General features: G+C 48.9%; 1 protein-coding gene across 2 annotated transcripts in view; it reads left to right on the top strand.

Annotated features, from left to right (window-relative positions):
- Positions 1-12,598, top strand: part of ZNF395 (zinc finger protein 395) — a 46,468-nt gene extending 33,870 nt beyond the window's left edge. For both annotated transcript variants that reach the window (XM_041765655.1, XM_041765654.1), the window contains exons 4-10: positions 761-870; positions 4,599-4,834; positions 5,327-5,427; positions 6,184-6,463; positions 7,820-7,912; positions 8,654-8,757; positions 9,074-12,598. In XM_041765655.1, the coding sequence (XP_041621589.1) occupies positions 761-870; positions 4,599-4,834; positions 5,327-5,427; positions 6,184-6,463; positions 7,820-7,912; positions 8,654-8,757; positions 9,074-9,185 (1,036 nt within the window). In that variant the 3' untranslated portion in view covers positions 9,186-12,598. The remainder of the gene's footprint in view (positions 1-760; positions 871-4,598; positions 4,835-5,326; positions 5,428-6,183; positions 6,464-7,819; positions 7,913-8,653; positions 8,758-9,073) is intronic.
- The last annotated feature ends 1,677 nt before the right edge of the window (positions 12,599-14,275 follow it).

The following is a 14,275-nucleotide window of genomic DNA, read 5'->3' as shown; positions in this document are numbered from 1 at the left end:
TTCAGTGTCTAAATGGTAAAGAATGAATTAATACAATCCTTTGAAATAGATGAGCCACCTAGAAATTTATTTCAGAATAACTTTTCATACTTTAGCCATAGCTTACAGCTCCAAGTTTACTTCCACATAATGTAACTTTATGTGGATTTTTAAAGAAGTTACATGTAAAATATTATAGAACTCTGCTGTCTGAAGCATTGAGATTTGTACCAGGAGATTTATTTTAGTGTTTCCGGTTTACTTGCTCATTGGCTTGTGTACTAGGTTCAGAAGCTATCAGAATACCTCATCATTTTTCTCAGGGGAGGGGAAAGCAACTGGTTAGTGTAATTGGTTCCTCTTCAGTTTAATAGAAGAGGGGGGAAGGAAGGTTAATTTTAGTGCTTTCGAATCCCAGCAGGCATCTATTTGCTCATGGTTGATTTTATGACTTTCACTCATCTTCCTTTGCCCCCAAATAAAATTCTCCACTTTAAGCTGCAGTTAGAGGGCCAACGTGAATTTAGCGGGGGACGGAGCTGCCTCTAGGTGTCAGCAGTGGCATGGGGACCCACCTGCTTGCACTGGGGTTGACTGATAGTAGGAACGCCATTCAGAGTGGGTATTTTTCATCAAGAATGAGGAGAGACCTTCATGCTTTATTTAACGCACACACTGGCTGATTGGAGTGGGGGCACGGAGGGGACAGGCCAAAAGTGTGAGCTGATCACGCGCCCCGCTGTCAGGAAGTAACCTTTGGCACTCACCCACTTGAATTCAGGAAGTCGGACGCAGTGGAAATGGATGAGATGATGGCGGCCATGGTCCTGACATCCCTGTCCTGCAGCCCTGTCGTGCAGAGCCCTCCTGGGGCCGAGGCCAACTTCTCTGGTGAGGAAGGGGGCCCCTGGCGGCTTCTGGGTGTGGTGCAGGCCCGCCACTGACTGCCTCTGCTTTGACCAGCCCGTTGTGCGGCAGTAGGAGGATTTCTGGAGTCTCTTCCCCACTGGCTCCTTAGACTGGCTGAGTGACATTGAGTTAGATGCTTCCATTCTTTTTCTTCAGCTTCCTCAGCTGGGGAGGAGTTTCCCGGTGCCTTGTGAAGATGATTGAGCACGAGGCTCAGCCACACTGGCCACTCGAGTAAGTTCTTCTATGGGAGTAAGTGAGCGAGGCACTTTGGTGGGGGCCTGAACAGGGCCAGTCGAGCAATATTTTAGTTCACGAAGGGGACGCTTACCAAATGGTCCCCTAGTGGCCTCAGAAGATTCACGCCCCCGATCCAAGTGCCTACTTCAGCCTTGTAAATCAGAGCAGGCCTACAGGCCAAGGACCTGGAATACATGAGCTGAAGTCTAACAAATCGAACTGCTTAATGCAAAGCAAGAGTAAAGGACTTCATGGCCAATTTCTTGATTAAAAGAAAATCCTTCTGGTGCGACCCCTAAACACATTATCATTAATATGGGAGGAAGAAGGGTTGCTGGATGCTAGTAGTTTGACGAGACCGGTAGTGAACCTGAAGTTCTTTTCGAAATTCACTGTAAAACTGGCCTAACTTACTCCCAGGGAATAACTTTTTTTCGTTGGTGACATCTAACTGAATTGCAAGCTACTTAAAAGCTGATAGGAAAATATGAGTTAACTCAGAACACATGCCAGGAGGAAAGTGGCCTTTACAAGTATCCGTCATAAGGAATTTCCCTAGATGGAAGGTAAATCTGAAGGAGCAATGAGGCAAGCTTACTTTCTTCACCCAGAGCCTGTCATCAAGGCTGACATTGCTAGTGCGAGTCATGGCAGTCAGATGGCACCTAGTTGTGGAGCTCAGCACCGCTGGCCTGCTCTGTTAGCTCTTGGGAGCTGCACAAGCAAAACGGGGAGGAAAAGAATCAATCTTACGTTGTTAAGAAATTCTGCAGGTTTAGGAGATCTGGGAGGTTTGTCAACAGGAGGAAAATCAGGAATGTGTCATAAAGGGAAACAAAAATCACTGACTCTGTTCCCATCAGGTTATATGTGTATGTTTAGTACGTCAATACGTGTTCACACACACCCTGACACCAACATATGCACACCTGATACTATGCCTGAACCTGACATCTTAGGTCCCTGTTTGACAAACATTTTTCATTGTCTATTAAAGATTCTTTTTTCATTACAATGTATTTCCAATCTATGGTCAAAGTCAGTGGAAAAATAAGTCTTTCTTGGCAGCTGATTATATTGAAGTATTCTGCAAGGTGAGCTCTATGCTTTGCTGTAGTTGTGGGTATATTTGCACAGAAGCCACCTATTTTCTTTATTCTCTGTATTGTTAGGATGGGTGTCTGTGTGTATGTAGAACAGAGGAAATTATAAATATTTCTTAGAAATTCAGTGTAAACTCTCATAGTTATGCAGAGGATCACTTTGTTTTCATGGTATAGAACATCTATTAACCTTACCCTAGAAGATCTAATGATCGGGCACCAGGGTTGCTCAGTGGTTGTGCATCTGCCTTTGGCTCAGATTATGATCCCAGGGTCCTGGGATCGAGTCCTGCATCAGGCTCCCTACAGGGAGCCTGCTTTTCCCTCTGTCTATATCTCTGCCTCTCTGTGTCTCTCATGAATAAATAAAATCTTAAAAAAAAAATCTCATAACCTAAGGTAGAGTCATTTATGTTTATCTTATAATTTATAGATTAATTTATGATATTAACATTTGTTATTTCGTTTTCTGTTTTTCTTCCTTTGTATGTCAATTTGCCAGTTTTGACATTTGAACCATTTGAATGGTTCCTCTGTGGAAGGCTGCTGTATTGTAGGGTTGGCCTACTGTTTGACCTACCTTTTTTCTCTAGAGTCTTGAGCACACTAAACGTAGCATTCTGTTCCCTGGCCCTTATTTCCCTGATAGGTGTCCTAAGTAGATGTGTGGGCCCTGGACCTACTGGCCTGTTGGTAGCTCCTGAGTTCTTCCCCTAAGGGCTATCCTGTTTTTTTTTTCTTTTTTCTTTTTTTTTTTCAGATTTATTTATTTTAGAGAGAGAGAAAGAGAGCAAGCTTGGGGGTGGGAGGGGGACAGAGGGAGAGGGAGGAGAGGGAGAGACAGAGAATCTCAAGCAGACTCCTTGTCAAGCATGGAGCCCAACACGAGGCTCGATCCCAGGACCCTGAGATCATGTCCTGAGCTGAAATCAAGAGTCAGATGCTTAACCGACAGAGTCACCTAGGCATCATGAAGGGCTACCCTGTTTTAAGCCCTATGTGTACATGTTGAAACTCTGGGTTTTCAAGAAGTCATAGCTTTGAGACTTGACAGTGATACTTGGGGAGGGAAGAGTTCCTCCATCCTGTTCTTTTTGGGTGAGCTTCTCTTCATATGGAGGAGAGCCTGCATTGGAAACATGTAATGCTGAGAGTCTATTTCAGATGTCTAGATGAGCCTAGAAGCAGTTGGGAATCCGGAGCAGGATGAGAGAAAAACCGTAGGATCTTTATCCCGGCCACAAGGGACGTGGTAGCGGATCTCAGAATCCAGGGTAGGGCAGCTCTGTGGAGCACCTGCCCTTGTTGGCAGTTGGGACTTTAGGGGACATGGCTGCCATACCTTGTCCCTGGCTTTTTCCCCCTCCTTCTCTTGCTATTTCCGTGTATCAGAATTTCAGATTCTCCTGTCCCATAAATCAATCTGGATTTATGGCCTAGGCAGGGAGGGTCTGGGTTGCACCTAAGAAAGCAGCCTGAAGAAAGGCAGTGTAGAAACTGAAGAATGCACCTGTCTCCCTGCAGTCTTCTTCCTGTCCAGACACACAGCTGGGAGCAGGACAGTGAGTTCAGGGCTGTAGCAGGTGGAAGGGTCTCCCGACATCTCATGGTCAGTCTGAATTGCCCTCAGAGTTTCTTTCCTTCTCCAGACGTGTTACTTGTGAATAAAAGCAGGAGCCGCCTGGGCTGTAGTTAGCTCTGGTAAATGTTACACCTCCCATAGCTGTAAGGGCTGGTAGGATTGTTTCTCACACGCAGGTTTTGGTGTCCTTGCCTGGGTTTAAATTATGGAAAGGCATTTTTCAAGAAAGCCTGACCAAGGAACCCTTCAGTTGGCCTTTCCATCTGCCTTTGCTGTGGAGAAAGGGTCTCAAGTGAGACCCCGCACGCTGGTTTGTGCAAGTTCTCACCGACCCTTTTATGTCTAGATGCAGAGGAAGGTCTTGCCCCTCCCCACACCGGACACCCTATTCTCCCCCTGCTGTTTTTTTTTTTAAACATATAAAGTGAGAAATACATTTTAATTAGGTTATCCTTCTATTAATAATCTATAAAAGAAAGTTGCAGTGTGTGTCTGTGGGTTAATGATTATCAACATGGCTCTGGTAGGAAATGCCCACTAGTGCAGAGCCGGGCTACTTCATGGAAGCTCAGAAAGGAAAGATTTTAGGGTCCTCCCCCACTCAAGGAAGTGGCAAAGCCAGGCAGAGCCAGAGCCAGCAATTGGATTCAGGAAGCCAGACTCCAAACTAGAATTTCATGGCCTCTGACTGGGGCTGCTGGGACGAATCTGATGTAGACAGAGCTGTGCCAGGAGCCCTGCCTGGGGATAGCATGTGAATGCCCCTGTCTTCTCTCTCTGGGCAGCTTCCCGAGCCGCCTGTGATCCGTGGAAGGAAAGCGGTGATGTGTCTGACAGTGGCAGCAGCACCACCAGCGGGCACTGGAGTGCGAGCAGTGGCATTTCTACTCCCTCGCCTCCCCACCCTCAGGCCAGCCCCAAGTATTTGGGGGATGCCTTTGGTTCTCCCCAAACTGATAATGGATTTGAGACTGATCCAGATGCTTTCCTGTTGGATGAACCAGCTCCACGCAAAAGAAAGGTACGTGGTATGGTGTGGCGCTGACATGGGCTTGAGGCCCAGCTGTAGAGGGGCGGGGGGGTGGGTGGTGGTGGTGGTGGCGGCATGGGTCCTTAGGTCTTTAGTGTTCTCAGGCTCCATCCCATTTCCATTTTCCTTTGCTCCTGTGTTCCCTCATGATATCCCCGGGGCACACTCCTCCTCCTTCACACTGGTTCCTTTTTACCTCTGCCCTAATCCCTGCCTTCTTCACTACACTCATATAGGGCCCATGCATGAGGGCCTCCTGTGGGGTCTTATCCCCAGCACCCAGCACTGCTGCTAGCAGCAGGACCATCTCCTGGGTCTGGGCTTTCTGCCTCTGCCTGTCAGTTTCTCTGGTCCCAGAGAATCCCTTCCTTAGAGCTTTTTATTGGGTTCTGTTTGAGGGCAGCTGAAGTCCCCACTGGGTGAGGATGAGGAGTGGTGAGAGGGAGGGACATATCCCCATGATCTTCTCTTCCTTTCCCCCAGAACTCCGTGAAGGTCATGTATAAGTGCCTGTGGCCAAACTGTGGCAAAGTTCTGCGCTCCATTGTGGGCATCAAACGACACGTCAAAGCCCTCCACCTGGGGTAGGTATGGAGCCCAGGGCCCATTTACGTGGGGACCCACTCAGGTGTTCCTCCACTGTGCCAATTCCCCATGACCTACAGCCAAGAATGGCTCCAAGAAAATGACTTGCTGAGAAGACCACCTGGTGCCTATCCCTGGCCCCTGTGTTCGGCAAAATAGCCTGTTGGAAAGAGATCTTTGCTGGGAAAGAAGGGCCCTCCTCTCATGGTGAATGTTGATGCTGTTCATGGGAAGGGAGCCCTGTCCGTCTGTGGACTTGTCTTCCTGCCTCACCGTAGGAAGCAAGATGTTTTAATTCTTGTAGAAATTGGGTGATTTGGTGAGACCTCATTGTGGGTTCTGCACCCCCTTCCCCTCAGGGAGCTGGGGCTGCATCAGCTCTGACTCCCCAGAGCCAGGGCTGCTTATGGCAGTGGAAACTGACTCACAGCCCTTTCCCTTAAGGAGAGGATGTGACCACAGTATGTGGGGCTCAGAGGGGACCCGTTGCAGTCAGATGACTATTGCAGGAGGAGAGGTGTGCACACATCCCTTGAGAGGAGGAACCTTAGGTACGAGGGAAAACAGTTCCCACTAATGTGTAAGCACATCATCCTTTGTATCAGCAGTGAGACTTCTGAGGGTTCTCTTGGTCTCCTTCCCTGCCTTGGCTGGGTTGGCCTGAGCCATCACTCTTCCCTCTTGTGCCACAGTGTCCCTGTGTTTGACCTGAGACAACTTGTCCCTGACCATCACCACATCTCCCTCCCTCACAGAGACACTGTGGACTCTGACCAGTTCAAGCGGGAGGAGGATTTCTACTACACAGAGGTGCAGATGAAGGAGGAAGCCGCTGCTGCTGGCACCCCTGCAGCTGACCCAGCACCCACCCCCGGCATGACCAGCCCTCCTCTTGCTCTCCTTCCACCACCTCCTCCCAAAACCCAGTCCTCAGGCCCAGAACACCCTGGCCTGGAGTCTTACCTGCCGTCTGGTGCTCTCAGCAAGTCAGCTCCTGGCTCCTTCTGGCACATTCAGGCCGACCATGCGTACCAGGTATGGGACTGGCGGACATTGGGAGCTCAGCCTTGTGGCCATGAGGATGTTCGGTGTCTGACCTGTCACTGGTCAGCCTGATCGAAGGCTGAGGCCTTTGGCTAGATTGCTAATTGCTAACTTCTACAAATAAGAAAAGAAAAATGACTTCATGGTCAATAAATGTGGGAATTCCATAGTTCTCCATCGGTGGCTGTCATGAGTAGTTACTAGAAATCTGGTTGAATCCGAGTGACCTGGTCGATGGATTTGGACTGGGGAATTGTTATATCCCTGGTTATACCAGGGAATGGAGTTGTGGATTTGCGCTTCCCACGGTAAATCCCTACCTCCTAAAATTGTGTGACGTTACAAACAACCCGGCACCCATGTTTTTGAGTACCTACTATGTGTCAAGCATTGGGCTAAGCTTTTCAAATAGAGTAAGACATAGTCGCTGATGGTGTGAAGTGCATGGTTTAGCGGGAGAGAGAAATGAATATGTAAGTCTGACTAATTATAATAAGTAGTCAAAATGCCTTTTGAGAGACAGGAGAAATTGTTGTGGGTACAGGAAGAACCAAGCTATTATGCCCACGTGGCTGGGCAAGTTATTGTAGAGGGGGTGACACGTAAGCTGATCTTTACCACACATAAGTACTCAGTGAATGCACAACTTGCTCTGTGCCATTTTTTAAAAACATCCTTTTAGGCCTACAGCTTGGTTTTATCAGACTCCAGCCTGGCTTACAAGTCAGTAATTAAAAAGCAGTGCTTTCAATCAGAAAGACTTTACAAAATGAGCCAGCTCTCCTTCTCATTAGAATGAGTGGCTGCTTGGCTAGTTTATGTTTGGCCAATTTCAGGGGGCCCTTTGGGCTGCTGGCTGACCCTCAAGCTGGGCCCTAGAGAGGGCAATTGGTGTTTTTACAAACAGACCTAAACCCGAACATCTAGGAGAGTGTTGCCTCCTTCCAAGTGGTTGCCTGGGGACACCATATACTTAGTATAGCAATACCACCTGTGCTTAGAAGGGTTTTGGACTTCTTTGGGGGCACTGCCTTTAGCATGTTCTTGGAAGGTGAGCCAACTGATGCTAATCCACAGTGATGATTCAGTCGTGAGGCTGGCACAGAGACCAGCTCTGAGAGAAGGGATCCAAAAAAGGATTGGAGCCTGGGACTAAGGAGTAACTCGAAGACTTGGGCTTGCTGGTGTCTCCCCCAGGCAGAGTGTTTGGGTGCATCCCAGTATTGTCTGCTTGGAGGCCCATACTCTGCTGTGGTATGAGTACCTAGAAGTTCTAGGGAGCATGGGTAGACTTGCACACTGCCCGAACAAGTGGGCCTGAGGCCGACCTGCTCTTGTCTTTGGCAGGCCCTGCCGTCCTTTCAGATCCCCGTGTCGCCACACATCTACACCAGTATTAGCTGGGCTGCCGCCCCCTCCACGGCCTCCTCCCTCTCTCCGGTGAGTTTGTCTGTCTCTGAGTCCCTGGGCACCTCTGGTGGGCCCAGAGCCAGCCCAAGGCTCTTCTGTATGTTATTGGTGCTGGAGGCCATCCCCCTCCAGCCCCTGTACTTGCTTCCAGTCCCCAGACTTCTAGATGGCCTACATGCACTCTCCCCCTTGCCTGGCACTCCCTAGTGGTCACAGCCCCTCTCAGCAGGTGCTAGGGCAGGTGTGTGAGAAGGAGCATCAAGATCAAGCAAGATTGGTGCCAGGGAAGTCACTGGGCAAGTGTGGAGTTGGTGCCCTGCTGAGCCCTGAGTTATCTGTGGGTGCTTGTTAAGGTTCCAGTATGCAGAGGAGAAAAAGGGAGAGAAGAAGGGAAGGTGGAGAGGATGAGGGTAGACAAGACAGATGATGGGAGCTTGTGAGGGTGTTGCTTACCTCTGAACTAAAATCAATCTGAAATCCTTTTGAGCCACTCACAGTGGGTCCTGGTCTTAAATATCTCCTATGGGAAGGTGTCACATGTTGTCAAGTCTGAGTGCTTGCAGAAGCCACTGAGGCAGTACAGCCCCTCCTTTGTTCTACCTGCAGTGATTCCACTTAAACCTACAAGTGGCCAGGTTAAGAGGCTCCCCTGCCAGAGGCACCTGCTTTAGGCATGGAAGTGTGCCTTAAAGGCCTGCCCTCACTCTGCAACCTTTCACTACTGTCCTGGTGTCCCCAGCCTGTACTGATGGCCCCTCTCTCTGTGCACAGGTCCGGAGCCGGTCGCTAAGCTTCAGCGAGCCCCAGCAGCCACCGCCTGCAATGAAATCTCACCTGATTGTTACTTCTCCGCCTCGGGCCCAGAGCAGTGCCAGGTGAGACCGTTTGCTCCTGTGGCCTCCCCTGTGGCCTCTGTCCCCACCATGTCCACTCTAGGTGTCAACTATAGCCCAGCAAGCCTAGTCTCCAGGGTTAGTTCCCTGGTTGGGGGGTGGAAGAGGCAGCTGGGGACATGCTGGATGCAGGAGGGCAGTGGTGGTGGTGGGGTGCGGAGGGGACTTTGCTCCTTTGGCTCATTGGCTCCCACCTTTTCAGCCTCTGCTGGTTTGCTCCGCCTCATGCCAGGCTGTGCTGTGCTCCACGTCTTAACTACCAGTGCACGTCTGTACCCTCATTCTTCCTTTTTGACAGGAAAGCCCGTGGGGAGGCTAAGAAGTGCCGTAAAGTGTATGGCATCGAGCACCGGGACCAGTGGTGTACAGCCTGCCGCTGGAAGAAGGCCTGCCAGCGCTTCCTGGACTGAACCTGTCCCACCGGCTCCTCCTCTTTGCTCCCTGCCCTGACTGGCAGCCAGATGACAAAAGACAGACGTGTCACAAGCCCTCAGCAGAAACCTAAAACATAAAGAGTGGACATGGGGAGTTTGGGCTCTATTGGCTAAGGTTCAATACTTAACACATTTCCCCCTCCCTTTGGGGAACAGTTTAGTTTTTAAAAGAAGAAAGGAAAATATCCCCCCTCCCCCAGAATAGGAGAGAGAGCCAAAACTGACCAAGGGTAGTCTGCAGTGAACCAGAGACCAAAGAATTAATTACCCTCCCTTTCCTGAGTCTCTCTCTAGGGGATTAGTTTGCATGTTTCAAAAGACGGAACAGCTCATTCTGTTTCCTGCTGAGTTGGTGAATTCTTTGCTTTCTCAACTCTTCCAGAAGGGACGGTGAGCAAGATGAATTTACGTTTCTTAAAAAAAAAAAAAAAAGTTTCTGGCTGATGAGTCCGAGAGCAGTACCTGCTGTGGATAGGGTGGGAGGAGTGGGGAATCTGTGCACTTTTTAAGGTACAGCCGGCCCCTCTTCTCCACCCGCATCCAGGAGAAGGGAGAGCCTGTTCTCACTGAGCAGCTTCCATGGAAGTAAAAGGAAAACCCTTTCTTGATGACAACGATTTGAATCTGGGGTCACTCAGCTGTTGGGTTACATCCCAACAAATATTGTATGGCTTCTTCTCAAAGCCCAGACTAGTAGGTTTTTAAAGATTGTCCCCCAAATAGCTGAGCCAAAAGGCTATACGAATTCACTTTTTGAAAAATGTGGCAATTAAACACTACCTTGATCGTTCTCCCTTCTTTCCTTGAGGAAAAGCTGGAGGGTTTTAGTATCTGTGAAAGCCCTCTGCTGTTACCTGAGTAAACTCCCTCTTGATGTTCCTCCCTCCAGTTATGGACAGGACACCTCTAAAACACTTTATATTCTTTTCCACTGTATTCAGAAGCCTTTTATCTGATTCAAGCTCCCTTCCACTTGAGTGAGAGGCCCTCCCTCCTTCGGCACACTCTGCACAGGTTCCTCGGTCTCTGGTTTTACCAGGTATTTTCTCATACTTTCCTGAGGCTGCAGTTAGGGCTGGTGTGGGGGGACGGAGGGAGGAAAGAAGAGACAGAAAAGTAAGTGGCAGCTTGCCCCCACCATGGAGAGGGAGTTGGCAGGTTCCAGATTGTTCTGTTGGCTCAGAGGGTCCGAGAGAATCCAATCTTCCTGAGGTGACAGGTAGGACAGGAGTCTTCCATCAGTGTCAGCGGCCTCTGGATTTTTATCCATGTTGGTCCAGTCCCTGTGGTGGGAAGGTCAGTTTGAGGCCGAGACCTGCTGGACACCCATTTCTTCCCTGCAGGTAGGAGGGGGCCGGTAAAAGAGTGGAGGAAGAACTCCTGGGGGGGGCGGGTGTTGGATGAGCAGCTCCTGGTGCTTTTTTAGCCTTTGCTGTTTCTAGAGCCCTCAGGAATGGAGGGGAGCCTGGATGGCACTGTTTGTGGAGTAAATAAGCAAAGCTATTTTTGTTGACAAGAAGGGAGATGTGGGTGGGGAGTTTAGAACCCTGCCCATCTGTGCTTAATTGAGACCAGATGAGCTGAGGAGCAGGACACATTTTGTTTTGGGCATCTCCTTTCTTTTAAGGCCTATGTGTCTGGGAGTTCCTCAGGCCTGCATGAGTGTGGCCCCCTGCTGCTCACCTGCCTTGGGTACTGGCACTGGGCACTGCACCTACACGCCAGAGGTCAGGGGTTCAGGAACGCCACCAAGTCCATCCCCTGGCTGTAACTGAGGTTGTCCTCTTACTCCCAGGTGAAAATCCCTGGCTGTCGAGGCTCCTTTGGCCACTTCACGTGGGAGCTGCACAGATGCTTGTCAATCTGGGACACACTGAGTGTGAGAAAACCCGCTGACCTTAGAGCTGTGATGTTGCAAAGGGTGATAGTGACCCAGGTTTGGTGATGGAGGGAAAGACAACCATGTATGGGTGTCTGTGGTGATGATGGGGTATATTTTTATAACTTAGTAAAAAAAAAATAAGAAAGAAAAAGTATGTGGAATCTGTCCCTAAAGCTCAAAACCAGGCCAGCAAGAGGCCAGCAAGGGGTCCTCCTTCCTGTCCCTTCCACCTCTGAGAGAATTAAAAGCTGACAGCAGGTGGTTGCTTGTTGTCCATCTTCAACTCTTACCAGCCAGGGGAGGGAGCTTTTGAGACGTGAGGACTCTGCCTAGCAGCGTCTTCCCTTCCCTTCTTAATCACAGCTCTGGCTGAGTCTCGTCTTTAGAAAAGCTATTTTCATTTTTCCCTCAGTTTGGTCCGTGTAGATATAACTGGCTATCAAGATTTCCTCTAAGTGAGGTAGGCTTCTCATGTCCTTGGTACCCAGGGCAGAAGAGGCAGAGAGAAAGAAGAAAGGGATGAAACAGTTTAAAAACTGAGGTGGTTTTTTTTTTTTTTTTAAATGTTTTATTTTGGTGCAGCTTTCCCTGTCTGTATCTGTTCCTCTCTCCTTATAGGTGGTGGTGGCGGTGGCAGCCTCCGCTCCCATCTTGTGGCTGTTGTGTTGGTTCTTGACATGTGGTCTGTCCGTGGGGTTGCCCCATTTGTTTCTTCTTGGAGGGTGGGGGTGGCTTGTGAACTGATCAGCGATTATGCCTGTTTCCTGCATCTCCGCGTCTCTCCCTACTTCCCAGCCCACCTGGGCAGCAGAATCTGACAGGAGGGCAGGTGCCACAGCTGTGCACTGGAAACTAACAGGACCGATTTTCAAAAGAAGTGATTTGGGGAAACCATTTATTCCAGGGATGTCACCCCTATTCAAAGTATTTCTTGGGGTTACCTCTGGAGTCTGTGGTGCCTGCTTCGGACAGCCTTAATGATTCTCAGTCTGCACCCATGCTCATTCAGTGCAGAGTCCAGTGAATGATGTCTGTGGTCAAGTGAGATCACAGGGGCAAAGCTCATGGACCGACTAGCGAGGGAAATAGCTTGGATTTAATTATGTGGCTTTTAAGCTGGCTGTGAAAGCAATTTTGTAATTTCAGAGAGCATTCTGAGTGATACCAACTTTCTGATAGTAAGCCTATAGCTTGACTCCTTGGAGGACAGCATTGATTTGGATGTGAGAAACTCATTTGTTTGAAGAAATCTGTCCTGTTACTTTCTGGTCCTCCCAGGTTCTGACTTTACCAGGGCCCAAAATTAAAAAAATTAAAAAAAAAAAAAAAAAAAAAAAGGAAAGAGAGAAGAGGGAGATAAATCCCATCTGTGAATTTGTCTTATTGGCGCCTTTTCCCCCCAGCTGTCTTCCAAGTATTATTTTTACTGTTAAAAAAATTTTTTTAAAAATGTGAAATGTAATGTTTTTACAGCGACAATATGAAATATATTTTATAAGGAATAAAATGGTACATTGTCTGATTTCATGTGTGCCTGTCCCTCTACTCCCTCCCCCCTACAGAGGCTAAGATTACTGTTGTTCTTGGTGGTAAACACATGATGGCATTTGGGCAAAGCCTACGCATTCATTAGCTTGTAATAATAGGGACCATTAGGAGCCAGGCCAAGTGCTTACGTGAATAACCAAGTGCTTACCTAAATAACCCCATGAAAGTTACTACTCTTATTCCCATTTTACAGATGAGAAGGAGGCAGCACAGAGTTTAAAGAACCTACCCAAGGGCATCTGTTGGGAAATAAGGACACTAAGATTACAACCCAGGCAATAAGCATTTTTCAGTACTGCTTATCTTGACAATGGGAAATATGCTTTTGGCTCTATTCCTGAGTTTCTTGATGAGTGGCCAAATGCCTTAGGAAAAAGTAAGTACATATTCTGCTTATGGGATGGTTCTGACTTCAGGGAGCATGCTGGGGACACTCCTTGAGTTCACCAATTCCATGTACTGTGATGGCCTGGATGACTGGAGAATGCTGGTCTAGGTGGTGGGAAGCAGAAAGAAACATCCCATTCTTCCTGAGCTGGGACTGCTTTCTTTAATTTTAGCTTCCGGGACTATGGATGTCTCTGGGAGTGGGATATGGGAGTGGGATCTAGGTCTCCTAACAGGGCCTGCCAGTGTGGGTGAGGTGCCCCCAGTGGGGGGTTGGATTACCTCACTCGAGCCCAAGGGCTAGTAAAGCTGGCCCAGGGGTGGTCTTTTGGCCCTTTTCCTTACTATGTGGTAGAGTGGAGAGCTTCTCTCGGCCCCCTTTTCCTTGCTCCCCACCCCCATGAAAAGTCTCCGTAGAATCCACTGCTTCACTGAGGTTTGCCCAAATCCCTCTACATCAGTTGTGACTTTGGGCTGCACATCCTCCATGTGTACCTGCCAGCCTCACCTTTATGGCTGGCTGTATGCACAGACTTGAAGTTTCCAGCTTCCAGCTGGGTTTGATCAACAGGTGAGACCAGACTGGAGTTTGAAGGGTAGGGGGAGAGACACGTTGGGATAGCTCATCTCCTGGCCCTTCCTGTACCCCACAGTGTCTGAATGACTGCATTTTCCTGCTGAGAGCTACAGGGAGTGGGTGGGGGGACAGCTATAGTTCTCCCTGGGTTCCAATAACGATCCCCCAGCATCCCAGAAGAGCTCCTTACCCCCTCATTGATTTCCCATCACCCAGTCTACACTGTAGATGTTTGACGCTCCTCAGTTACCCTGTCTGGGTGCACCATATGTTTCCTCGCCTGACAGTTACACCTTAACATGCTTCATGCTAAATTGGAGATAAAAATGACACCAACAAGTGTGTCTAGGCTCTCCCGTTTTCCACGTGTCTCAATCCAGTGATCTGCAACCAGTAAGATCTGTATCACCTGGAATTTGTTAACAGTGCAAATCCTTCCTGAGTCAGAAACTGGTGGTGGAGACCAGCGAGCTGCCCCAAGGGTGTCGTTGACCGGGTGCTGGGAGGTTCTGAGCACCCTGCCCCCTCAGCCTGCTCATCCATTCACGCACTTGGATCTGGAGATGCAGTGCAATCAGGGTGTTTATGCTTATGTATTCTTGCCCGTCTTGTTTTATATAAAGCAGAGCCAGGTGCTTTTTGCCTCTGCTTCCCAAGAGGGGCAGCTCTGAT

Source organism: Vulpes lagopus, chromosome 8 (assembly GCF_018345385.1).
Source record: "Vulpes lagopus strain Blue_001 chromosome 8, ASM1834538v1, whole genome shotgun sequence".
Lineage (NCBI taxonomy): Eukaryota > Metazoa > Chordata > Mammalia > Carnivora > Canidae > Vulpes > Vulpes lagopus.
This window is presented reverse-complemented; position numbering and strand designations above follow the sequence as displayed.